Below are 27,010 nucleotides of genomic sequence, written 5' to 3' on the forward strand. Positions count from 1 at the left end.
AGTTGCCTCTACTTGATTCTTACTTAATATGCAGCACTCCAGGCTGACCCTCGTGTGCCTTTACTTCACCACCGCAGCCCAGGGGATTTCTTCAAGTTCCCGCCGGGCCGCCGCCTCCATTGCGGCGCGAGAGAGAGAAGCCACTGTCCGAGGAGCCCCGAGGGCTCCTGATCGAGTCCCGGTCCCGAGATGGGGGACCGGGTGAAGAGCGGCCGGGCGCATGGGGAAGGCGGGGCTATCATGTGGTGAGAGCCCCGCAAAGCGCTACCGCCGCCCGAGAGCCAGAACCGCCGCCGAGCACCGCCAGAACAGGTGAGTGTGTTGAGGGAGAGGAGGGGTGAGTGGGGGTGGGGTGTGCGCGTGTGTCTGTTGTAGTGTGTCTGTGCGTGCGTGTGTCTGTCTGCGCGTGTGTCTGTTTAAGGGGGGGGTGCGCGTGTGTGTGTGTATGCAGTGTGTGTATGTGCACATGCGTGCGTGAGCCTTTCTTTAAGGGGGGGTGCGTGTGTGTATGCAGTGTGTGTATGTGCGCATGCGTGCGGGAGACGCGAGTGTGTGTATGTGCGCATGCGTGCGGGAGACGCGACGTGCGCGCTCACGAGCTACAATCTCCAGGAGGACAAGCTCGTCACAGTCTGCTGTCCACATTCCCCGGAAAGCTGCGACATTAGTTGTCTCCCTAGACAGCAAAGCTTTGCTTTGCTTACGTCTAGGCGAGACCTAAAAAAGGAAAGATGGAATGAAAGACAAACGGGAAAGCAAGAAGGAAGGAAAGACAAAAGGAAAGCGAAAGAAGGAATGAAAGAGAAAAGGAGAGAAAGAAAGAAGGAAGGAACAAAAGAAAAAAGGAACGAAAGAAACAAAGAAATAAAGAAAGAAGGTAAGAAAGAACAAAAAAGAAAAGAAAGAAGATAATAAAAATAAGTGTTACAAGTGTTGCCAATTAAACACAATAAAGTTTGGTTTTCTTCCTTGGCAAAGTTAACTAACCATTGAGGAAATTGAAACGAGAATAACGATGTGCTGAAGAATTGTCCACTTATGAATTCACATGTATAATAGGAAGCTTTCAATAACCTAATACAGAACAGTTTCAAATGGGAGTACTCTATTATGTTGTGAAATACCAGCAGCCAAACAGTAAACAAAGGACGCTCCAAAGGGAATTTACAACAGCATGGTCAGGAGACAGGTACTGATAAAGTGGGGAATGTGGCGTGTCTGGATAGCGTCCTGCTGTCACATCAGATTCTAAACACCAAGGCAACATCAAGGTAATACATTTTTGGAAAACCATTGGCACAGAGAGAACTTGCTTATGTGCTGATGTGTTCCTTGTGAAAGAGCAAAATGTAGCCACTCAAAGTGATGATATCCCGTGGCTGAAGTGGGCTGGACCCCTGCCCCATGGTATATGCTATAGTGGGCGGAAGCAAAATGTGAATGACACACCAACAGACCAATGGATGAAGAAAGCTGGCTGAAAGCTCCATTTAAATAAGAATATTTTAGAAAAAAATGTTTAAGTCAAAAGATCTTGGTTAACACCAGACCTAAAAATAATCAACTGCAACACCTGGGTTGAAGTAGAATCAGCAAAGGAATCTATGCTGTCATTCATGTCAGGCAACCCCCAAAACGTGAACATTACCACTGTCTGATTACCAATAACTACACAGGCGTCCCCAAGATTATCCGCCTGGATACATTAATCAGTCTTGTAAGCAGCTAACTAATCACAGTACGACTAGCCACATCTTAATCTTAATGTACAGGTTAACAGAGAAGGGAAAATGTTTTAATGCTTTGTCGACCTCCAAAAACCATTTGACTCAATCTGACACACAAGACTCTCCATAAAACCCTTGATAATGGTATAGGGTGAACAATCTATAGCTTAGCAGTCTCAGTTCAATCAGACACAAAATGCAGCTAATCCACAATGCTGCCACAATACTCCTTTTCCATCTCCTCCCAGGAGAATGCATGATTCCAGTCCTGCAGTGACTCAAAATGCAACGTGTGGCTTGACAAACCTGTGTTCATAGCACTCCACAGTGTCCACGGAGCCTCACCACTGAAAATGACCGCTTTTCCTACAAGTTAAATTTAAGCACAACAAACAAAATAGAGCACTGCACTTCAGGACTACACAGCAGATTATCTCACCACTTTACTACAAGATACCCATAGGCATCACCGCTTTTTCTACAACAGCAGCCAAGCTCTCAAGGAATCAAAACTATGTGGCCTTGGTGTTTGGCAACACTGGCTTTCAGCAGAGCCACGGAACGCTCTTAAGAAAAACTTTGGGCCCTGCAAATTGAAAAGTTAAGTACTGGACTGCGTTTACTGGATAGAGTATTTAGGACAGTGCCCCTTAATGTCAGTGATGTGGGTACTCCACCCCAAAAGCACCCATGTTTACATCAAGCAAGACATTAGCCCAACACAAAACACAAACCTACTTGTATGCTCTCTCAGAAAGGTTGGACGGTGCTGTCGCTGTGTTTTGTATTTTAAAATGGCTGTTCATATTCGATGGGCCTCTCCCAACCTGTATCCAGAACTGGACTGCCATTTATTTCACTGGGCATATACCTGTGGGGATGGAGCCATTGGGTGGCCCAGTGCTTAATTTAAGGTGGTGGGTGCTGGTGGGGCCACACACACGTATTTTTCCTCATTAGTCATTGACCCAGAGCAACATAGAGAGAGATAGATATACTAAAGTGGGAAAGATGGCGTAGAAGAAAGTTGGAAAAACATTGACAAAGAAACAAAGCTGGGCTGGAAAAACACCTGCATGAGTGAGATAAAGTGGCAGGGGGTGTCTGGAGGTAGATGAAAGAGTATAAGGTGGAATCAAGATTATACAGCCTTGGTAGTCGGCACCTTTGACATTAGATTTGTTTGCGACAAAAACTTTGGGCATCAGCTCACTTTAGGCACTCTCTCACAAATTAAGCAGTGAGGAGGCTGTTGGTTGAAGGCCTAGGGCTGTTGTTGGTGTATTTGCCACATACTTCAGCTCCCTGAGGTTACCGGCAACAGGCAGAGCGTGGACATCAGGACAGAGCAGGAGGTGAGAAAGAGAGAGAGAAAATGGAGGCGAAGAGAGAGAGAGTAGAGAAGAAACACTTCACTAAAGTTCAGACAATATACCATTTTGCATCAGACATATCGTTACCCCTGGATAGTGGGAGAAATATATGCGGGTGAGCCTAGACCTTGCCAAGAATGTGCGTCTCTCATAGCATATTTTACTACAATTTGTCTGGGAAAGCCCAGTGGTTCTGCAAATGGAGAAGCTGTGGACAGAGAGATGGAAAGCAAGTCTGAGGTATGCTTTTTGGAAGGACCCCATCGTCCCAAAACCAAGAATGTGGGCAATAAATTCCTAAACTTGGCACTGGTATTGCCCAAATGTGTAGTAGCAACGGCATGGAAGAAGGGTAGTGGCTCCTCATAACCGCTTAACCGCAGCGGCAATTCCGCTGCGGTGTGGCGGTTAAGCGGAGTGGGCGGGGCCGCATTGGTCAATGGATGTTCGCAGCACTACGGAGGTAGTGCTCGCCATAAGGTAGGTGTCAAAACAAACTATGGTCTAGGGCAGAGGAGGAGGCTCTGTGTTGGGAAGAGTCGTGTGAGCTTTGTAGCTGCCCAATGTCGGATTTGTGGAGTGAAGTGATTCTGAGCTTTGCTGAATCCACAAGTGACACAGATCACAACAAATGGTTTCAATGGAAATATGAAGCTGGAGATAATTGGACACCCCTGTAAACACTGCACCCTTAATACCTGTCTGGTATGGTATTTTTATAGTCTGGCTGGACCACACAGCTGTCGTCAGACAACTATTTGAGCATTACTGGAGAGGGGCTTAGGCTTTTCCCACCTGTTGGGAGCCGAGAGCACATCTTTTGGTTGAGCAGAAGTTGTGTGCTTCCATAAGAATGTTCTTGCCCTCCACACAGCTGTGATCATTTTGTTTCTTTGTCCAGCTAAGTTGAACTTTCAGGGGCACACACATGACAAAGTAATATTATTAAAGCGTCTTAGATAACTAGATAATTTCTGTTGTTTGTCTATGGCAGCAGCACGGATAAGAATGGGGCAGTCAGATTATTAGGTCTGGCTCGACAGTGCAACTTTCCCCTGATCTTTTAACCTACATCAATATTTGTTTACAATTCTTTGCATCCACACAAATAGATATTAATTCCTATGCTATTTACTTCTAATGTTTCGCATTACCATACACCATTCTTTTAAAGCAAGAGGTATGGGCATTGCCAACTCTTCTCTCTATGGTGGCCCCAGATCTGAACAGTTAAGGAGCGCTGCGTACCACATCACCACTAAATGCACTGAGGTGAATCTTACCGTGGAGCCTCATGACTGACTTGCTTTTTTTAGTTTCATAATAGGCTCTTGGTTAATACACAAACTATGGCCCACATCCAAACCGTAGAAACATATAAGATGATATGTAACCGTATTTTAGCTTGTAAACTAATCCAATGTATGGTGAAAAAGTCACAATAAAAATAAAAAACAAGTTATAAAGAAGAGAGAAAGAGACATGAAGACAGACTGGATGGATGATAGGATGGATGGATGGCTAGATGGATGGATGGATGAAGGAAGCGGAATGGGTTGAACATTTTTGCAAGGGCTGCTTCTGGTTCCCGGCCCTGCTGCATCATTTTGGAATTAGACCTCTGCGTTTAATTGTAACGATTTTTGAAAGGTAAACGCAGAGGTTGCATTTCGGTGCTGGTGAAGGTAAACAGAATAATATGCAGAATATTTACAATTGGCATACATAAAAATGGAAAATATTAAACAAAAGGCTTATTCAGCATGGGGTTATGCACAAAAGTGTAAAAGCGTGCACAGCCATGGGTTGTTGTTATTGTGTTTTCCTTATGGTACTATGTAATTTGTAAAGGAACATGGGAGTATCAGGGACTCGCGTACCAATAGGATATCAACATGTTAAGTTTTACATTTTCATTTGGTTTTAGACATGATGGTTTTAAAAATATTTTAAAATATTTAAATATTATTATTATCAGAAGCAGCACATCATTACCATTAACAATGTAATGTTTTTTAGCACAACATATAAACAGAGTTTCTTAGCACTATAAGAAAGGCCCATCGATACCGGGAAACATAAGCATCAAGCAAAGATGTAAGACAACAAAATATTACTAATCCAAGTTTTAGCGCCTTTCTGAAATTTAGCAAAGAGGTTGCCTAGTGCAGCTGGAGTGGTAAGTTGTGCCAGACTTGCACGCTTTGGACTCGAAAGGCATAGACGCCTTATTTTTTACCCTTGACCTATGCAATCTTTCAAAGCATCCAGAAGCTGCATCTCAGACTTCGAGATGGAGCATATTTATGCCATTTTTCCTTGGAAAATTGGAACCAATATTATATAATATCTTGTTCATCATGCACGCTGTGTTAAAGAGTAATCTCTTCAGTATTGAGAGGCAATGATGCTGGTATATATAGTTGGTCTCCTGCCTAATTAAAATATTTTACTATTGGTATAAGGTAAGGGCTGCCTTCAGTCCTCCAAGCTACAATTGCCCCTTAATGTTGAAATGGGTCTACAGCATTTTTAGGACGAGCCTGGGCAGCACATGCGTTGCTCTACGAGCCATGCTGTATTCGAGTATAGATTTGAAGCCCCACCTACTCTCCGCCCATATTTGTCATTGGCTTGTGTTAATGTCCTTCGTAAATGCTGCTTTCTGATTTATCAAGAGGCTTGTTAGTCCCTCCTTAGTAAATCTTTGTCTTCATTTGTAACCTCCCATGAGGGCTGGCCCTTTTACTTCCACTGTTACACAGTATGTCTGTTAGCACTATTTTCTTTAATGAGTTTCTCCTACTGCAGGAATAACATGCTTTTCTGCAAAATTCAGATCGCCATGCACACTTTTACTTTCCAAGCAGCCAGGGACAATGGCGGACGCTTATTTGAAATGAAATAGGTCTTGCATTTACAAGAGTTTGAGCTATTGGCATTGTAAATGACAATTCCTTTTATTTAGGTGTTAATTATCAAAACAGATAAATAAAAGGCATTGTCATTTACAATGCCCATAGTTTAAACTCTCACAAATGCAAGACCTATTGCATTGGAAATGATTGTTCTACATGACTTTAGATCTACGCAATTTAAATGATTACTACTACTCAAGATCCACAGGCGGAGTTTAGATCAATGCCCATCAAGCAGAGCTATGGCAACATCAATTTCTATAACAGACAGCAAAATACTGGATTCTTCTCTGTAAAAGAAACATAGCATTTTTACAGTTCAAAATCCAAGAAACTCATCAAAATGAAATAAAAATATCATCTGATGAAGAAACCCTACCCATAGCCTGAGAAACACACCTCCCAAAAGAAGAGAATGTCAAATCTACCTCTGAAGGAAGCTAAACAGGGGGTGCGGCCAAGCATCATGGCGGAGGTCTCATGAGTCTTGGGCGCTCTTACCACCACTCCTGAATCCTGCCTATCTTAACCCCATCCGACTTCTCAACAGTTGCAGGGAGCTGCCCCATGCCAATGGCGACATTGGTGGAGCCTCAGTGGGCACAACCCACATGGAATTCCAGACTACGTTGGTGAGCCCGAACAATGGTCTATTAGCCACAGGAAAGCTGGAGGCCTCGCGTGGAGGCGATCTGGGGAGGAAATGATGCTACCTGACAATAGGGCCTGGGTTTTGAGCAGGTCTGCCTGGAATCCTACCTGGGAGTTTGGATTTTATATGGCCGTTAAAGTTATATTGTCTGGCCACCATTGGACAAGGCACGGTTTCTGGCTTCAGAAGCGCCGTGGAGACATGTGGGCTGTTAGTGGAGAAGAATGTGGGCAAATCTGGAGCCACAGTCGGACAAATGCCTTGGACCAGGACAGCTGGTCTTGGCATTGCACTTTTCTCCAGCTCTTGGGGACTGGTGGGCGTTGACGGAGAGGCCAGAAGAGGCCACCCTTGCGGTATAAGTGGCAGGCAGATGGTGAACAGTGGTGAGCATCAGTGGGGCCATGCTCTTCCCCTCCTTGTAGGCAGTGGAGAGGGCAAACTTTTAGTACTATGTACTTATGTTACAACAAAGGAGTTCTTATATGGATCCAAAGTGGTATCTCACATGTGGCGGACATGACCACCGTGGGACCAGATGGGAGGTATGTACCAATGAACGGCAAATTACGCTGGGCATAGTTGCCCATTGTGTTTAATCACTCAATACCTCGCAAACTGAGTTTTGGGACTCTCTGCAGGAATATGCCTTACTGGCAACGCACACACTGGCCTGGTGGGGAGGAAACTTCAACTGCTTGCACCCTACTCTCATGCCCAAGACCTCCTCCAACTCTCATACTCAAGACGTGAGCTCTTGACTGTTTATGGTGCTAAACTCTGGTCCCCTATACACCTTTGGTGATTTTACAATCACTGTAGACTGTTGACATACCTGATTTTGTGAAAACCGACTGCTCTCATCCCAACAAGGAGATTACAGCATCTCTGTCGGAGAGAGTTTTTCTAGCCAATTTAAGGATCAAACACAGAAAAGTTGATTGAAGGATGCATGCAATAAGTCTAACACCTGGTAGTCGCTCAGGATAGCATTCAAACCCACTGGTATTTTGCCCACCATGCCACCCCAGATTAGACACAGCCGTGTGCAAATCCGTCTTAGTCCTGCTCCAATGACAACACGGGAATTGTAAGTGAAGAGAAAAGGTTAGGATGCAGAGAAAGAAGGTGGGGGCTGAGTAAGGGGAGAGAAGTTAAGGGAAAATACACAAAAAGAAAAAAGAAGGAAGATAACAGAGGCATAAAAGGAAAGAGATGAGTTTGAGGAACGGTGAGAAAAGATATGGGAAAATGATATTGAAGAGAGGAGAGCACAAGGGGGAGAGAGGAGTGAAAGGAAAATAAAAGAGACAAGATAAGAAGTGAAGAAGAGGGTGAGAGAGGAAAAAAGAGAAGAGACGTAGAAGAGATAGATGAAAAGGAGAGGAGGGGGCCAAAGGAAGAGGAAACCATGGAGGAAAGGAGAGGAGGTAAATGGAAGAGGAAGAGAAAACGGGAAGACAGGAAAAGAAAAGGAAGGAAAGAAGAGAAGAGAGGGAGAGCATGTGTGAGGAGAGAGAATAAAGCCAGAGGAAGCGGAGGGCTAGAGGAAAAGGAGGGAGAGAGAAAGTAGTCTTGGAGAAAACAGGAGTAAATGGGAGCAAGAGGCGAGAACAGAAGAGAAGTGGGAGGAAGAAGAGAGAAAATGAGATTAGATAAAGGAGTTAGCTAGAGGAGAGACAGAAGGCAGAGTACGAGGAAGGAGAGAGAAGAGGAGAGGAGCAATAAAACAAGCTACTAGGGGAGTGGAGGGGATGTGAGAGGAGGGGGTTAGAGAGAAGAAATATTATGGGGAGCATAGGTCAGAGCAGATCAGTAGTTAGTCTTACCCCCCGCGTGCAGCACTGCTGTCACGATGGACGGGAACCATGATGTCTCGCTGTTGCTGGCCTGGAAGGAGGCCTGGATGTCCGTGTAGAAGACGCCAACACATGAAGGGAAGCCAAGGGTCATTCCCTGGGACAGCACGACTGCCAGCAGCACCACCCAGGCCCAGCCACGGTCCGTGACCTCTTCGGAAGGACCAGGGGCCATGCCGCCAGATCCACGGCAGCTGATTCTGTGAGGTCAAGAAAGGACAGTGTAAAGGGAGACAGCAAAGTGAGAGGGAGAACGAGCTAAGTGAAAGCATTGGTGAAGCCAGCAGGTTTCACCCTTGAGACACATTTGCTTTGCCAATGGTTTTTAGTCATTCTGGAAAGCATCCACGATTGTGGGCAGCTTGGCTAATCAGGATAAAAAAAAATCCTATGACGTGGCCGCTTTTTTTTCTTTTGTTGTTGTTCTGAGGTGGATCAGCAAATAAATTAAAAATGATGCACTACAACACTGGTGAGGGGGACAACACATAGGGCGTAAATGGGGGTGGGGGGATTCAACAGAGAGGGCAGGGGTAGGGAATGGTGGAGGGCATGGTTGGGGAAAGCAATGTGGTGGTGGGGAGGAGAAGCAACGGGTGACAGTTGCTAGGAAGCAACACGTAGGCCGGGGGTAGGGGTCAAAGCAAATTAGCGACATGGGTGGGGAGGAGAAGCAATGGGTGACAGCTGCTAGGAAGCAATACTGAGGCCGGGGGAGGGGTCAAAGCAACATAGCGACATGGGAGGGGAGGAGAAGCAACGGGTAACAGAGAAGAAGACTATGAGTGGGCTGAAGCAAAACGGAGGGTGGTGGGGGGACAGAAACAGCACAGAGAATGGGGTGGAGAGGAGAAGCAATGGGTGAGAAAGCGACATAGAGCAGGTGGAGGAGAAGCACATGGGCCTGGAAGCAACAGTGGATGACACAAGACTGAGTGCATCATAGAGGTGGCGGGGAGAAGCAGACGGGCAACAGACACTAACACAGTGTGCAGGGGAGAGAATTATATGAGGGAAACAGCTGGAAACTGCATGGACTTCCATGAAGTGCAGAACACAAACAAAAAAGTAGTGCTTGAAAAGGGTGCAGAGGCAGAATTTTGAGTAGAAAATATTGAGTTGCACAAATATCGAGCCATTTATATCGTGGACCAGAAACATCGACAGCAAGAATATCTTGGTCAAGAATAACGACTTAAGGTAAGTAATATTGATTTTAAAAATATCGAAGTGTTTAATATCATTTGCAAAAATATAGTTGTTAAAAATATCGTTTTTTTATTAATGTTATGTATTTTAGTATATATTTTATATGTATGTGTTGTATTCTTTTGTATAGAAATTGTTTGTATTTTTAATATATGTTACATTTTTAGTAGCTATAAAAAAAAATTAAATTTGAATTTTGCGTTTTTAGTTCCGTAGAGGGTTGTGGGTTTATAGCGGAAGAGGGTGGGAAGTAATTTAATTATATTAAATGTATTGAATATTTTGTATTTAATAATATGTGTTTAATTAAGATGTTATAGTGTTAAATTTGTAAAGTAGTTCATTATTAATTAATAATTGGTTGTTAAAGTCAATTAATTGGTAATTGTTTAATTAATTTTAGGTGTGTATTGTGGTATTTATTGGTGTAAAGGGTGGGAAGTAATTTATTTTTAATTTATGAATTAATAATTGGTTGTCAATCAATTTTAATTAATTAATTGATAATTATTTATGGTAATTGTGTAATTAATTGTAGGTGTGTGTTGGGGTGTTTATATGAGTAAAGGGTGGGAAGTAATTTGTATTTTATTAATTAATATATAGTTGATATTTATTTTGGGTAATTGTTTATTTTTTTGGGGTTGTTTTTACTTTTAAAGGGGTAAAGGGTGGGTATTAAATACATTGTAATTACTTTATTATTAGTTGTTAATAGTAATAGTTTTAAATTTAAAAATAAGTTTTAATTGTGTTTTAATAATTTGTAGTGTAATGTAGGTGTGTGTTGTGGATACTATAGTGTTAAAGTGTGTGTAGTCAATGAATGTTTATTAATAATAATATTTGTTTAATTGATTACTAATTATGGGAGTACATGTAATTAAAAAAGTGTTTTGTTATTGGTGTGGTGTTATAGCGTAGGAAATAAAAGAAATACATGTATGTGTTAATTAATTTTTTGTTTGTAAGTATTTTCTAGTTTAAAATAATTATTTTTATACATTTATTTATTATTTTATTGTATATATTTGTAGGTTTTTGTTATCTGTAATTAATATTATAAGTTTTCTTTTTATATATTTAATATATTTGATTTTTTTGTAACTCTTTTTATTAACATTGTTCAAGAGACCATACATTACAAGAGTCACTTCCATTAGTACACAGTGAGGTGACCATCATACATAAATGACATTATTTTAACTGGAAAAGAGGAGACTACAAAACAAACTAGCATTCATTCCCCAATTCTCATTCCTCTGTACTTTTGCCAGGGCGCCTTCATTCTTTCCCATTTTTTAACACCCCCTACTCTTATATACTGTTTCCTCGGTGTGCTGGCACCAGTCGAGGTCTCATTTCCAGTCCTCAAGCGTCGAAGGCACAGGTGCCACCCATCCCCTAGCAATGTTTTGCTTCCCAATCCCCGCTGTAAGAGCCAACCATATTTCCTCATATCTGTACCAATCAGATTGGCCTAGAATCATTAATAAAAGCCACTTTGAATCTAGTGGAACCGTCACACCCACCACCCTGGACAAAGTATCTGTGTCTTTCTGCCTGTACCAAACAATCTCTGGAACTCCCATACAATATGTAGGAAGATTCCCTCCCGCTGGCATCCCCTAACACACAACGCTGTAGGGGTCCTGCCCCATGTATACAGGTGAGTGCGAGGATAGTAGGTGCTGTGTAATATCTTAAGTTGCACCAGGCAAAATCTAGAGCCAATCGCAATTTCTCTCTGGATTGCCTCCTGCCACTCCTCATCATCTATACTGCCTAAGTCATTAAGCCATGCCAGAGCAGTCAGGGGGTCTGGTGCATTGTTTATCAAATTACGATATATTGTGGAAGTCGCCTTCTCTGCCCATAGGGTTCTCTAATGGGGAGGAGTCTGGGACAGAGGCACCACTGTGAATGTGGGTGCGCAGAGCGTGTACTAGTCTCAGGAATTGATATGTAGATGTGGTGCAGATTGTCTTCACGCTGGAGATCCTCAAGGGTGAGGGGAGTGTCCCCTTTCCATAAATCCCCCAAATACTCAATGCCAATCAATTTCCACCCTTTAAAGCCTGTGAGGGCAGCCACTTCGTGCAATGGATCTCCCACCCACAACAGAGTTCTACCAGTCAGTTTCCCTGTCCACCCCAGTAGTTTATTAGCCTCTCTACAGCACTGTATCACCACTTTAGTATATTCCGCCCACTCTGATCGTGATTTCCAGGAGTATAGGAGAGGATCACTGTTCCCTCCGGTCATAACAGCTCTATCCGCCCTATAGTGTGTCCGCATACACCCAGTTGTTTATAACCTTGAGCTGCCCAGTAGTATAGCCTGATGTCAAAGATTGCCAGGCCACCATCATACACTCCCTTCTACAGCTTATGAGTGCAATTAGGGGGGTTCACCTTGCCACAATAACTTTCTGACCTCCTGTGCTATCCGTGTGAAGACTGACTGAGTGATCTGATAGGGGGTATTTTGGAGAACATATAGGAGGCGCGGTAGCGTCATCGTTTTGAATAGGCCCGCCCTACCCACCAATGAAAGTGGAAGGGTGCGCCAATGGCTGACATCGAAGCCTAGACGACTCATTTGGGGCCCGAGGTTCCTATCTAAAAAGGCCATCTGGTTCCGCGTAATGTGGATGCCCAAGTACTTAAAGCCCTCTATCACAACTGGGGCCGCACACTGCGTTGGAACTCTAGGGGAACCCGACAATGGAAAAATCACTGACTTGGACCAATTGATATTATAGCCCGAGTAACTGCTGAATAGCTCAAAGATGTGTAGCACTCGTGCCATCGAGTAGTATGGTCGGGCAAGGTACAAGACAATATCATCAGCATAGAGTGAAATGCGCTCTTCCCCCCCACCTGGTGCCACTAAACCCCATATCATTGGATCTACCTTAATCCAGTGCGCCAGCGGCTCCAGCGCTAGGGCAAATAGGAGCGGGGACAAGGTACAACTCTGCCTAGTGCCCCTCCGCAACTGAAAGGATCTCGACAGCGCCCTGTTGACTCTCACCCGGGCGTGGGGCGTCTCATACAATAGCCTCACTCAGCTACAGAAATTGGGACCAAAACCTAGCCTATGGAGCACCATGAAAAAGTAGGGCCACTCAATGCTGTCAAACGCTATTGACGCGTCCAGTGTCATCAATGCCGTCTGTTGGGCCACGGGGTTGCCAGTCATGTGGAGTATACCATAAAGTCTTAGTAGATTATGTCTGGTACTTCTACAGGGCATACACCCTGATTGGTCCACATGGACCAATTCTGTGATGACTGACACCAGCCAATCTGCTAGGGCCTTGGTCAAAACCTTGGCCTCCACATTAATAAGGGCGAAAGGACGGTAGGAGCTACACTGATCAGGTGGCTTTCGGCATTATAAATTACCACTATCGTTGCTGCTCGTTGGTCTGGCAAGCATCATATTTCGGAGCGGTGGTATTATGATTGAGGCCTGCCCTTTGTAGATCTCAACTGGAAGCCCATTTAGGCCAGATGCTTTCAAGGATATAAGAGAGACCAGAGTGCTACTCAGTTTGTCCTCCTTGAGGTCGGCCTAAAGCCTGCACGCGCTTCCCCAGACAAGGTGGGCAGTCCCTCAGCAATTCTGCGCAGTCATCTTCCGACCTGGTGCACACCGGCACATAGACTCTCTCAAAGTGTGCGGTGAAGGTTTCTGCGATTTCGTTGCTCGTCGCTTTCAATGACCCCGATGTATCACGCACCCCCTTCATCCACGATCACTCCCTATTGTGTCTTTCCAGCCAAGCTAGGAGTTTCAGGGCCTTATCGCCTACATCGTATAGGCGGTGTTGCGTCGCTAACGCGTATGCTTGCGCCCCGCCACCTGCAAGGGCCCTCAGGTCACGCTGTTTCAGCACCAGCCCATGTTGCAATTCAGCACATGATGCTGTTGCAGTGTCGCCCTCCAGTAGGTTAATTTCTTGCTCTGGTGCCCGAATCTGCAAGGATTCCTCCTTTTTCTGAGCCCCAATAAGCGCCTGTGCCTGTCACCGCAACACCGTCTTGTAAGCCTCTCATAAGGTAATGTGTGATTCTACTGACCCAGTGTTTTCTTTAAATAGAGCTCTGAGCCTTTCCAGAGGTTATCTCAAACGTTGGGACCCGCAGTCCCCAAGGGTCAATTCTTGTGAACGTGGCTCTATCCAGTATCGGGCCTTTAAGAGTAACACACACTGGAGAGTGGTCCGAAATACCCCTCGCCATGTATTTAGAGTTAAGGAAGTCCCCCACCTTGTCGGTACTTTTAAAGAAATGATCAATCCTAGAGAAGGAACAGTGTCGTGCAGAGTATTATGTGTAGTGCCTAAGGAATGGATTATACGCCCACCACAGATCTACCAAGCCCATGGCTAATACTAAGTTCCCCAGGCCATGTTCTCCCTGTCAGTCCGCATGGGAGCTAGACCGGTCGAGTTCCGGGTTCATGACTGCATTTGTATCCCCACCAATCAGGAGAGAGCCAGAGGGGAGATCAGTTGGGAACGATCACCGCATGAAACCCCGGGGGTATATAGGAATAGCACAATACAATCAGGCGCCCCTCCCATTTACTTGCTGCCGCAACAAAGCAGCCTGCATTGTCAGTCCAGGTGGCTGTGATAACTAGGGGTAGCGTGTTGCGTGTCAGGATCCCCACCCCAGAGCCCCAGATGAGAACCCGGAGTGGGCTATCAGTTTGTAACCAAAGCGATCTAATGCCTTACATTTACTCCCTCGCAAGTGCGATTCCTGAATTAAGACAACGTCTGTGGAGTGCATCTTAATATGCTGCATGACTAACGTGCGTTTGATCTTGTTCCCCAGACCATTCACATTCAAGGTCCATATCGGCATGCTAGCCGGGTCTCCCATGACTTTGAACAAAGTAATTAATATTTGGGTGCCTCCTCACCACCCGGGTTCCCTTTGTGTCAACCTCTGGTACCTGTTGGATATCTTGGTCTTGAGCGTGGTGCCCGTCTCCCCCCCATAACATTCAAACAGCAAACCCAACTCCCCCCTCCCTGCAACCCTGCTAGGTGAGTCCCCAACCACCCACCTACCAAACGTGCAGAGTGCCTGTCGCCCAAACTGTGTGGAAAGAAACATTTGTGAGGAGCTTTGAGCTAACCTCCAGCATGAAGTATTAATTGCCTGCTGACGAATATTGTCAAGCCCACATAATGGAGTTTGAAAGCCTCCAAAATCAATAATAAACAGAGGCAGTCCATCCACACCTATATAGAAGGGAGAGGCCGAGGGGGGCATATGTTACGTGAGTCTGCTGAACAGACACAAGTGTGGCCCAGTTCTCATAGCATCCCTCTCTAACCCCCATTTTACACCCACCCCCTGGGTATACCAAGGTGAAGTTCAGTTCCCGAAAATCAAGGAGTGTCCCACAGGTCTCTTATTTGTCCGCTGCCATTGCATCTGACCACTGGAAGCACTCTCCGCCTCCCAATCGTTCTCTTCACGGCCATTCTCCGTCGTCGGTCTATTTTCCCCCCTCTGTGACGAACGGTCTGCCAGCCCTCCAATCAGTCACTTACGTCTGTTGGTGAGTCAAAGAAGTATGTCTTTCCTGCATCTATTATTTTAAGTTTGGGAAAGACATCATGTACTTCACGTTATGTTCCCTGAGAACTTTTTTGACTGCATCGAAAGACCGTCGCTGGCGCTGGACATGGAGCATAAAGTCAGTGAAGAAAAGGATGGTGGCATTCTCGTGTCAGAGGTCGCCATGCATGTGCACCGCTTGAAGGATAACATCCCTATGCCGGAAGTTCAGGATGGGGGCTATGATCATGCGCCCCAGAGTGTGGCCTGCCTCATGAAGCCCTATGGGCGCGCTTTACGGAAAAGAAGTTTGAGAGACGTTTAGGCTTCAGTTGGTTTAGTTTCAAATGTTCCAGGAACAAGTCCATTGACGGTCCCTCCATTCCCTCCGGCACCCCAACGAAGTGAATGCTGTTGCGCCGGGCTCTTCCTTCCTGGTCCTCAAGCTGGGCGTAGATGTTCGACTGATTCTTTGTGAGCGTGGCAACCTGGTCTTCGAGATGTTTGGTTCTGGATTGTAGGTCCCCAATGCCCGCCTCTGTCGTAGACACCTTCTCTGACATTTTCCTCAGGTCTGCGTGCAGGAGGTTCACCTCCTCTGTGACGGAATCGAGCTTTGGCTCCAGGGTTCCCTTCAATTCCATGATCACCCTCATGATGTCTTTTAAAGAGGGGTCTGGTCTTCTGATTCCTCCTGCAGACCCCCTCCTACTGCTCCCTCTTGACGTCTCATGGCCACTTTGTATATTTATCTATTTATCTATTTGGTTTGCCTGCTGGGGCCTGCTGGGGCCCCAGCACTCTGTTTCGACCCATGGCGCAATCCACGGGTCGCTAGCTACGTAACTTGCTGATCAAGGGTGCCCGTGAAGCTGTTGGCACCCCAGGACCCACATGCCAGCCTCTCAGGAGCGTGCCTCACCACCACTTTCCTTTCTGCAGGGCCACAGGCCACACACTGCTCTCTGCCGTAGGGGGAATATGCACACTCTTTTTAGGAGGATTAGAATGCCCTCCGCAATTCAACAGTTCAGGGCTGCTGCATAAATCCAAGTGTTTCAATGCAGTTAGCAGGCGGTCTCTGTTGCCCAGTTCACATTGACACCGCCGATGCGCACGTAAGGTTGGGGGGTGGGGTTTATATTATTTACCTCAGTTGCCGGAGCCTAGGTCACCTTCAAGTCCTTTACACCTACTGGTGTCAAGCCCACAGCCACTCGGTCAGAGACCAGGAGCGGAGCACGATCTCCCATCCCCGGCTTTACTGACCCGTCAGCACTTCGAAGATTGGGACTTCAACCAGCGTCTCACTCCCACCAGTAAGCACGCACAATTGACCAGCTGTCTTCCGATAGCGGCTGCAGAGTTGCGGGTGCCTTTATTGCCCGGCCGAGCACAATCACAGCGGTGAAGCTGAATCTATGGGCCACCCCCATATCAGAGGTCCGAGGGAGGCGCCATCTTGTCGCCTTGGTTCTCTCGCACGGTCTGTCCCTCGCTCGCTTCCCAGCCCTTGAGCGTGATACTGGAAGGGATCGCCAGGTCGCCGCTGTGTTTCCGCTTATTGCTCCCTGGAGCGGGCCTGCTAGGCATCGGATTATGCCAGATGTATGGGCTTGAGAGCTGTCGGCTAGGGCATGTAGTTAGAAGGCAGCCATCTTCATCGGCTGGTAGCCACGCCCCAAATATATTTAATTTTTCATGTTTTAAATATTGTTTATTTTTATGATGTTTTTTAATTTTAATATTTTTTATTTTTGTTTTATTTGTTTGAATGTTAATAGTAATTTTTGTCTCACCGCTATCCAACACTTTCCCTCATGTTGCACTCACTGGAGTGGGAATAGTAATTTTTACCTCTCCGCTATCCAGCACTTTCTCTACTTTTGCACTCACTGGAGTTGGAAAAGTAATTTTTACCCATCCGCTATCCAACACTTTCTCTACTTTTGCACTCACTGGAGGGAGTACAGTAATTTTTACCTCTCCGCTATCCAACACTTTCCCTATTGTTGCACTCACCGGAGTGGGAATAAAAATGTTTACCCCTCTGCTATCCAACACTTATCCTACTGTTGCATTCAGTGGAGTGAGGATAGTAGTTTTTACCCCTATGCTATCCAACACTTTCCCTACTGTTGTACTCTTTGGAGTGGGAATAGTACTTTCTGCCTTCTGCTATCCAACACTTTCTCTACTGTTACTCTCACTGGAGTGGGAATAGTAAATGTTACCCCTTTGCGATCCAACACTTTCCCTACTGTTGCACTCATTGCAGTTGGAATAGTAATTTTTACCCCTCCGGTATTCAACACTTTCCCTTCTGTTGCTCTAGCTGGAGTGAGAATATAATTCCGTCACCCTCCCCCCCACCCCATATCCAGCACTTTCCCTACTGTTTCACTCACTGGAGTGGGAACAGTAATTTCTGACCCTCTGCTATCCAGCACTTTTCCTACTGTTGCTCTCACTGGAGTGGGAATAGTAAATGTTAACCCTCCGCTACCCACACTTATCCTAGTGTTGCACTCACTGGAGTGGGTATAGTAATTTTTACCCCTCTGGAATCCAACACTTTCCCTACTGTTGCACTCTTTGGAGTGGGAATAGTAACTTTTTACCCTCCGCTATCCAACACTTTCCCTACTGTTGCTCTCACAGGAGTGGGAATAGTAATTTTTACCCTTCCGCCATCCAACACTTTTCCTACTGTTGCACTCACTGGAGTTGGAATAGTAAATTGAATTCCTCCGCTATCCAACACTTACCCGACTTTTGCACTCACTGGAGTGGGAATAGTTATTTTTTCCCCTTTGCTATCCAACATTTTCCCTACTGCTGTACTGAATATTTAGGTTAATGTTTTAATTTATTATAGTTTTTTGTTTTTTTTATATTTGAAATCATTTATATATATATATATATTTTTATATTATTTTAAACTTTTAACATAAACTAAAAATAATAGTTTATTAATTGTTTTAAAGTAAATATATATGTATACATTTTTATGTTTGTGTGTTTATTGTTTTAATTACGTTTGTTATATTTTATTAAAATGTATATTGAATTTATTTTATTTTGTTACAATTATATTTAATATTTTATATATGTAATGTATTATTTCATTTTATATTTATATAAACGTCAATATGTTATACATCTATATTTTTCACATTGATTTTTTTGTACTTACCTGTTTAAGTATATGAGTCGATAATTTTGTTTGTCTATATTTTTAACTTGATATTTTTTACATCAATATTTTTTACATCAATGTTGTGTCAGTGAACCCTTGAAAAACAAGCAGTGGGAGCATGGAAACCAACCAACCAAAATAGATGGTAAACAGGCTGTGCTCCTCAGGAGGGGAAGAGACAACAATATGAGAAGTAGAGAGACCAGGTGTGGGAGAAAGAGGAACGTTTGAAACAACTGGGTATATGAATAGAAAATGAGAGGAAAAAAGAACTTGGAAAGGGGAGGAAATACGGTGTGGGACAAACAAGGAAATGCGACGGGAAGATATGGCAGGGAAAGAAAAAGAAAGGACTAGGCAACAGAAACCAGGGTGAGGAAAGACAGGCAGATGGAACAGAAGAAAAGATACGCTGAAAGGTGGAGAAAACATTCAGGGAAGAAAGAGTGAGGAGAGGAGAAGAAAAGACAGGGGAAGGGGAAGAGAGGACAGGATGAGGGGAATAGATTATAGAATGAGGGGAAGAGAGGGCTGGGGAAGCTGAAGACAGGATGAGGGGAAGAGAACAACAGTATGGGGAGGAGTAATAAGACAGAGGTGAGTACCAGTAGGGTAAGGCGGTATAGGATGACAGTGCCTTCAGACTCTAATGGGTGAGTACTGCGCTCTACAAAACCCTGAATGATTGTTTGATAGGTGGGTAAGAAAGGAGGACAGGGTCAGGGGAGGGCAGAGGACACATGGAAGGAAAGAACATTCAGTGTATGTGGAAGAGGGGACAAGAGGAGAACAAAGGAAAGTTTGGGGAAAAAACGTGGAAACGCAGGTGGGAAGAGGACGGGGAGCATATAGGAGAGGACGGCGCGATCAGAGGTCCTATGAGAGTGTAAGTTGAGAATAAAGACAAGGAGATGAAAGAGTAGACAGGGCGAGGGAGGTCTCGAGTTGAGAGAGTAGTAAGTTCTGGAAACTAAAAACAGTTTCTTATGTTAACCCCACTATAGGGCTTCACACAAATTATGGGGTGTCACTGTTTTTATATGGGATGGGAGAGAAAAGCAATAGACACATGGACTCCCTAGTTAAACGTTCAAGGACACGTGCTTTCAAGTCAGAGTATGTCACATGTGGTACCGCCAACCACGGCTAGAATCATTCAGGAAATGACCAGTCTCCATCCCCACTCAATTCAATTCTTATATTTGTTTCGCCTTTAGCATATTCACAAAACAAATCTAATGAAATGCATAATTATCAACAACCCATCCACATTACCATTGACAATACATAACAAATAATTCCATAGCTTACAAAGGGGCAGATTGACTAAGATTCATGCAGCGCAAAAAATCAGCTGTTCTTTATGCCTTACATGGACAAAAATTGGGCAGCATCGTATATATACATCAGGTTGTGTGTGCTTGACATCACCGGCCATGCAGACACAAGTACTGCTGTGCTTGAGGGATGCTGTACCTTAAGTGGTATTGTACCTCAGTGTAAAAGCTATCAGTAAGAATCTTGTGTGACTTTTGTAGTCAGGCACACCCTAAAGTACAACTGGCTTTGCGCAGACGATTGACCAAGGGTAAACTGTATTTACTTTTCGCGGTTATCACAAGTATTGTACATTACAAAACCAGAACCTGTTGCCCATTTTGTGCACGTTTTAATTTGTGCTCCTATTCCACACAATGCTAGGTCGCGCAACCTTGTGTGGCTTTATTAATCATGGGTTTAAGCTGACCCTTATGGAAGTTTTTTTAAATTTTTTTATTTCTTTATTGCGGTTTTCAAGATACACTTCTCATGATAGTACAGGGATACTTTACAGTCAACTCCGAACAGAAAACCTTACAATCCCTGTACAGCAACAGATAGTCCAATTCGAGTTACCCTTGAAGTTTATACCGAGCCAACAATTAATACAGACTCTTTCAGCATCAACCATATAAACTTTGAACTGAATCACCCCCACCCTCCCACCAACCTCCCCCCCCACCGGGCCCACCCATCCAAAGGATTCTCTAACAACATTTCAATCAGGGGTATCCTCCCGTTCCTCACCCCGCCTAAGGGATGCGGCCCAAACGTGACTAACTTCAGAAGACATTATCTGTGTAGAATCCAGGGAGCTCCTTCCTATTTCCTGGACCATTAGCCGCCATGCCTGCAATACTTCCTGGAGTTTGGCATCCCTCCTAGTACTACGTATGTGTCCCTCCTACGCTATTGCCCATTCCTTCAGATCCGGTTTCCAGTTCGTTACCAGCGGCCCATTCTGTGTTAGCCAGTGGATTGCTATTCTACGCCTGGATGTAACAAGTCGCAACACCAGGAATTTCCTGCTGGTTTTACATTTCGGGTCCCGGGGAATCAACCCAAGAAGACATGTACGTATCTCTAGGGCCACTCTCCCTCCCGTTATCCTATGTAAGTCCTCTAGGATAGCTGTCCAGTATATCTGTATTATTGGGCACGACCAAATCATATGTGGGAAATCTGCCTGTACACGGTGGCATCTGGGGCACCTTGGATCTCTCGAGCCATCTATGACATGGAGACGTTTGGGTGAGAGGTAAGTCATGTGAACCATGTTGTATTGTATCTGCTTAAATCTGTTGGAGACCGCCACTATACGTACAACCCCATCATTTTTTTTCCCAGTCTCGTTGTGTAATCTCGAGGGGTCAGTTCCCACCATCTATCTTCTATTTTGAGAGGTGCGCACTTTCTGTCCTCCCGCAACGCCCTGTACAGATGGGTAACCAGTTTCCGTCCTCCCGCCATAGCTGTCGTTGTGAATAGAGTGTGTGTGTGTTCAGGGACGTCTGGAAATGTAGGCCATAGAAGTTGTGCCGTTGTCGCTATTTTGGCGCATTGCAAGAATTGCCCCAGTCCCAGCTCGAAAGAGTCTACTACTTCTTGGTATGTAATGAACCGTTGTACAGGATAAAGGTCCGCCAACATAAGACAGCCTCCCGCCTTCCATTTATCAGTAGACATGACCCGGTCAATGAGCGTGAAAGGTGGCATCAGCCAAAAATCTGCCTCTGGGGCACACGGTCGTACCCGTATAAGCCGTCTAACCACCCTAGCCCAGATGGCAGCTAGTAGTCGGCCCAGTGGAGGGCACTAGACCCGCCGCCCCTTCGTATGCCAGAGAAGCGCACCCAGCTGTTGATCCCCATATGTGTCCGCCAGCAGTGTTCGTTCCCATGATGGGTCCATGTCAAGCCAGGCCACTGCGTATTGTAATTGGGACGCAAAATAATAAAGTTAAATGTCAGGGATTTCTAGACCGACTCTACCCCAAGTATCTTTTATTACTTCTAGGCTCACCCAACATCGTTTACCATTCCACAATAGTTGAACCAGCATGGCATCAAGGTCCCGAAAGATTGATGAGGGAGTTCAAAAAATGAGCCCTGCACTATGAAGAGACAGCAAGGCAACATCACCATTTTAATCAAGAAGATCTTCCCCATCAACGAGAGCCTGAGTGTGTTCCAGAAGTCAATGCTGCCGCGGAGACTGCTCAGTATCCTCCCCATATTGTGTTGGTAAAAAACTTCACTGTCCCTGCTGATCCAGATCCCGAGGTAGCATAATGCATCTAACACCGACGGAAGCCCCATCTTTGGGAGTGAAACCCCGCCCCTCTCAGTCTCTAACCCAACCGGATAGAGTAGCAATTTGGTGTTATTGACATGAAGTAATGAGGCCTCGGCAAACTGACCCAAGGTTGCCAGCAGTAGCGGAAGCGAGTGGGTCGGCTCCCTTAAATACACCAGCGCATCATCCGCATACAATGATACTATATGTTCCCGGGCCCCAATTTGGATACCCTGCCCCTGGAGGACCCAACGGAGGTGGCATGCAATTGGCACTATTGCCAGGGTGAACAGTAAGGGGGAGAGCGGACACCCCTGTCGCGTCCCCCTGGCTATCGGTAGTGCATTCGAGACATAGCGTCCCGTGCGGACCCTCGCCACCGGCATATTGTAAAGAAGCTTCACCAAATTCACAAACCCTTCACCGATCCCCATTTTTAGGAGCACCCGCCACAGATATTCCCACCTGAGCGAGTCGAACGCCTGTTCGATATCGAGGAATACCAGAGTACTCTGTTCAGCCCTGCCCTCCAGTGATTGCATGACATGGGCAAGACGGCGGACATTCCACAGTGCGTTTCATCCTGGGATAAAACCGGACTGGTAGTCATGGACCAGTTGCTTAAGATCAAGGAGTAATCTGTTGGCCAGGACTTGACTAATAATCTTAAGGTTGACGTTAAGCATTGAGATTGGTCTATAAGAGGCGGGTAGTAAGGGGTCCTTCCCCGGCTTGGGGATCATCACTATCAGCGCTTCACACATGGAGGCCGGTAAAATACCTGACTCACCGGCCTCGTAACAATGTCCAGGAGCCTAGGGACCAGGGCTCCCCCAAACCCTTTATACAACTCTGCTGCTATGCCATCCATTCCAGGGGACCTAGCTGTTTTCAGATGAGCAATCGCCGCTCTCATCTCCTCTCTCCTTATAGGCTCCCCAGGGATTCCTGACTATCCGGGTCGAGGCAAGGTAGCTCCATCTCAGTAAGGTAAGCTTGAAAAGCCTGCGGGCGACGTTGGACTCGGGCTCGGAATATATTTTTTGAAGATGCGCTGTGAACACTGTGTTAATTTCATGCTGAGTGTAACCCAGTCTGCCCCAATCGGTCTGTAGGGCCAATATCGGGAGAGGTTGTGTCTCAAACCTAATCAAACGTGGCAGTAGGCGCCCGGATTTGTCTCCCTCAATGTACCACCGACGCCTGCTCATGGTCCTATTGAACTTGCCCAATGACTCACATATCTCCCCTATCTTCGGTCGCTGCGCCGTCCATTGAACCGGCCCCTCCGGATCTGTGGGAAGGTCTGTCTCTAGGTTCATCAAGTTTTCCTCCTGCTATTTTAGGTCCCATTCCAACACCCTCCGCACCCCAACATCTGTGGACATACATATCCCCCTCAGCACCACTTTCATTGCGTCCCACTCAAACGCCCTGGAGCTCGCAGTTCTCCAATTCTGCTCAAAAAACCTTCCAACCCAGCCGCGGTCGACTCCTCATAAACCTAGTCTGTCAAAGCCTCAGTGTTAAGTGTCGACAACGGAATTTTGGAGCGTGGGCGGCCCAAATAATAAGCCACCAGAATGGGTAAGTGATCAGACAGATATCTGGCTAGGTACTGCGTCTCCAGAACCCGCCCGGCTGCTGCTTCCTGTATGAAGCAGTAGTCCAGTCTGCTGTATGTATTGGCTACCAGAGTATAACAGGAGTAAACCCGACTATCAGGGTTGCCGTGTTGCCATACCATGCCAATCAATTCCATTCAGTACATGGCCTCTTGTGGGGCATTGAAGGAGTGGACCCTGTCTGCATACTCCACTCTGAACCGGGTCGGAAACACTAGGCTGTACTTTATAGTAAGATCTCTCAGCCTCCCCTTGACCCTCAGGAAGTCATTACGCAAGTCTTGCACCTTTTTGGTATAGTCCGGATAAATGTTGATCTCTTGGTTCTCGAACCTGGGGGGACCATTCTTGCGGATGTACTGCAGGATCATGTCCCGGTCCCGGAAATTAAACAAGTGAGCAATCAGAGTCGTAGGCGGCGCCCCTGGTTTCAGGGAGGGGGGTGGGGAGGGGAGCAAGGGAGCGGTGGGCCCGTTCCACAGCAAACATCTTGGACAGTCGAAGGCCCGGGAGGGCGGAACCGATCCATTCTCCCAGGAAGAGGTCCTCAGCCGGACCCTCCATCTTCCCCAGAAAGCCCAAAAAGCGAACTTTGTTCCTCCTCGACCGCCCCTCTGCGTCCTCTGCCCTGTCCTCGAGGTGAGTGGTATGCTCCCTGAGTGCACACACCGTTGCTTGTAAGTGTTGGACCTCCGTCCGCAAGGAGGTCAGGTCCAACTCTGTGGTAGTGACTCGATCCGCCACCTTCCGTAGGTCCAGCCGCAAGTGATTTATGTCCATGGCCATAGCATTCATCTTTGACTCCAATGCCGCTCGCGAGTCTCTAATGGCTTCCAGGATATCCGCCTTATCTTTGGCCGCCGACCCCTGCGGCGGTCCCTGCTCAGGGTTTGGTCTAATGTGCTCCGTCGACGTTGGGCCTGGCACCGTATACTGAATGATCTTGTTTGCTTGTGCTCCCCTAAGGGGCATATCTTTCCCCATGTCCAGTGCAGGCGTATCAGGGTGGTTTCCAGGGCTCTTCCACTCTGCCGCCCCCGGGTTCAAAAGTCTATCACAGGGCAATCCGGGCCCACGAGGTGTGTGTGAGGGTCTCCAACTGCTCCTTAGTGTCCTGGTCAGCTGGGTGACACCCGAAGAGACACTCCACCACGCTCCCCACGGTAGGTTCCAAGGCTATAGCGAACCCCCGCAGGGGCTGTCATCCAGCCGTCTTCTCACCATGCACTCTGGGTGATCGTCACATCAATCTCCAGGGCGGCCCCCACTGTCGGAAGCAGTCTCAGGGGTATAGGGATCGGACCCCCCGGACGCTCGCCCACAAAGAGAGGCCCAATCCTTTTGGGCAGCAGCCCGCTCACCGAGATCATTCAAGGCCTCTAATCGTCCTCCCATGTGGGCACCCAGCCAAAATCTTGCAGCCATGTGGAACGCGCCTCCAGGCGCCGTCAACCGCACCAGGTCTATATATTCACATGCCACACTTCTCCCAAGATCAGGTCCCCTCTGGAGCACCCCTCTGCACAAGGCCTATAGTGGGCCTCCTCCAGCTCTGCCGCACTGGTGTCACAATCAAAGTCCTGCCCCCGCCTCCGTCTCCAGGAGCAGGGCACCGTCCTCACCGCAAATGGGGTCCGTGTGTTTCGGCTATTATGGCAGCAAAGTCCACCGCTGCAGCACTGCAGCAGCCGAGCGCACCCTGAGGAGCACAGTCTGTGTAGGACTTCCCCGGCCATCCCAAAGCCCCGAGGTCGCGTAGGATCCGTCCCCGGGGACTTCGTTAGGCAGCAGCAGGCAGGCGCTCGTGGAACCGCAACTCCGTATCAGCATTCCTCAGGGACTCCTTCTAAAGCGGCGGGAGCCTCCGACCGCCGTCCGCCCCATAGTGCAGGTCTCCGCGGCGAGGCCGACCAGGAACAGGCGTCTGGAGGCCGGCAATCAGACCGGCGCAGTCGGCGCCGCCATTTTACGTGATAGGCGGCCCGCCGCTCTAAGTCAAGCCGGTTTCTCAGTCCGCTATCAAGCGGAACCTCACTCGTTGCAGGTTCTTGGGACCAGGGGGGGTTCCGACCCCCATTTTTTGCAGAAGTGGCTGAAATTCCACCAGGATATCTGTAGGATTCGGGCTTATGGGGCAAGAGCTGCGCTAACCAGCGTCTAACCTGCCATGCGTCCAAGCCACCGTTCCTTATGGAACGTTACACAGTTGGAACGCAATAATACTCCTTATACATTATGTACCACAGGATTTTGTTCTAGACCATGCAACGCCATTGATAGCACTGCTTGTGGATATCTTCAGCCAAAACAACCTTTTGCTTGAGAAACTTCATCAACACCATTGTTTGATTCACTGTGTGCCAAGCAAGCTTCCTTGGAACGCCTGGGTAAATCTAGGCTTCACGATCCCACCAATATGAAACATGAGTTAAAAAGGTCTTAAAGATCCAAATATTTTAGAACAATCTGCACAGGTCTGGAGAATATAAACATACTGAAGAGCATCTCCAGAGTACTAGCATTCGAGTGTCGTTTGTTGGCTACTTTCTTCAACCACCAGACAAATGAGGGCAGAACCAAACAATAAGCTTGCTATCCTGGATTCAATTTTTGCCTAGGGTACAAGAAGCCTCGCCAAGCCAACATTTCTGAGCCATTTCGATGGCGAGGACCCCATTTACCTTTTTTTTAATTAATTTTTTTAAAGCAGTGCAACATGGCATCTACTAAATGAAAAAGGTATCTTTGCATACAACTCTTCTCCAAACCATCAAAGACTACGTAAGCAAAATAATGTTTATGAATATAAACTCACCAATCCATTACTAATAGATTGTGTATCACCCAAGGTGTAGTAGATATAGAACACTTTTTGTCAAGGCCAAATTCAGCAGAACATATCGAGTGTTCCATTCCTGAGTTGATAATAAATTCCACTCTCGCCAGATCACCAATGCTGCCTTCCTATGCATGATTTAAAGAATACCATAATTTTAAGAAAACTCCAAGCGCCTTATTTCTGATCCCTTCTACTCCAAATTCAAGATGCCAAAACTGTATGGAGCTAGACTGATAGAGCACTAGAAACCTCTTCCACATATTTCCTTACAGAATCTCCTACCCAATCTACTGTGAGACCTGAACATGCGCAGCTCTACTTAGGAGGACAATAGTCGATGTTATCTAATATGCTTTCAGTAGTGAAAAAAGGTGTGTTTTCTCAGTTTCCCTGTAAAACCTGTCCAACT

The 27,010-nt window shown here is 46.3% G+C and overlaps 1 protein-coding gene across 1 annotated transcript in view; it reads right to left on the reverse strand.

Moving 5' to 3' along the window:
• The window catches only part of LOC147702140 (monocarboxylate transporter 6-like), a 311,541-nt gene that overhangs the window by 259,440 nt on the left and 25,091 nt on the right, over positions 1–27,010 (reverse strand). Inside the window, exon 2 of the mRNA XM_086930781.1 lies at positions 8,500–8,729. Within this exon, the coding sequence (XP_086786907.1) occupies positions 8,500–8,704 (205 nt within the window). The 5' untranslated portion in view covers positions 8,705–8,729. The remainder of the gene's footprint in view (positions 1–8,499; positions 8,730–27,010) is intronic.

This window comes from Lissotriton vulgaris, chromosome 7, assembly GCF_964263255.1.
Source record: "Lissotriton vulgaris chromosome 7, aLisVul1.2, whole genome shotgun sequence".
NCBI lineage: Eukaryota > Metazoa > Chordata > Amphibia > Caudata > Salamandridae > Lissotriton > Lissotriton vulgaris.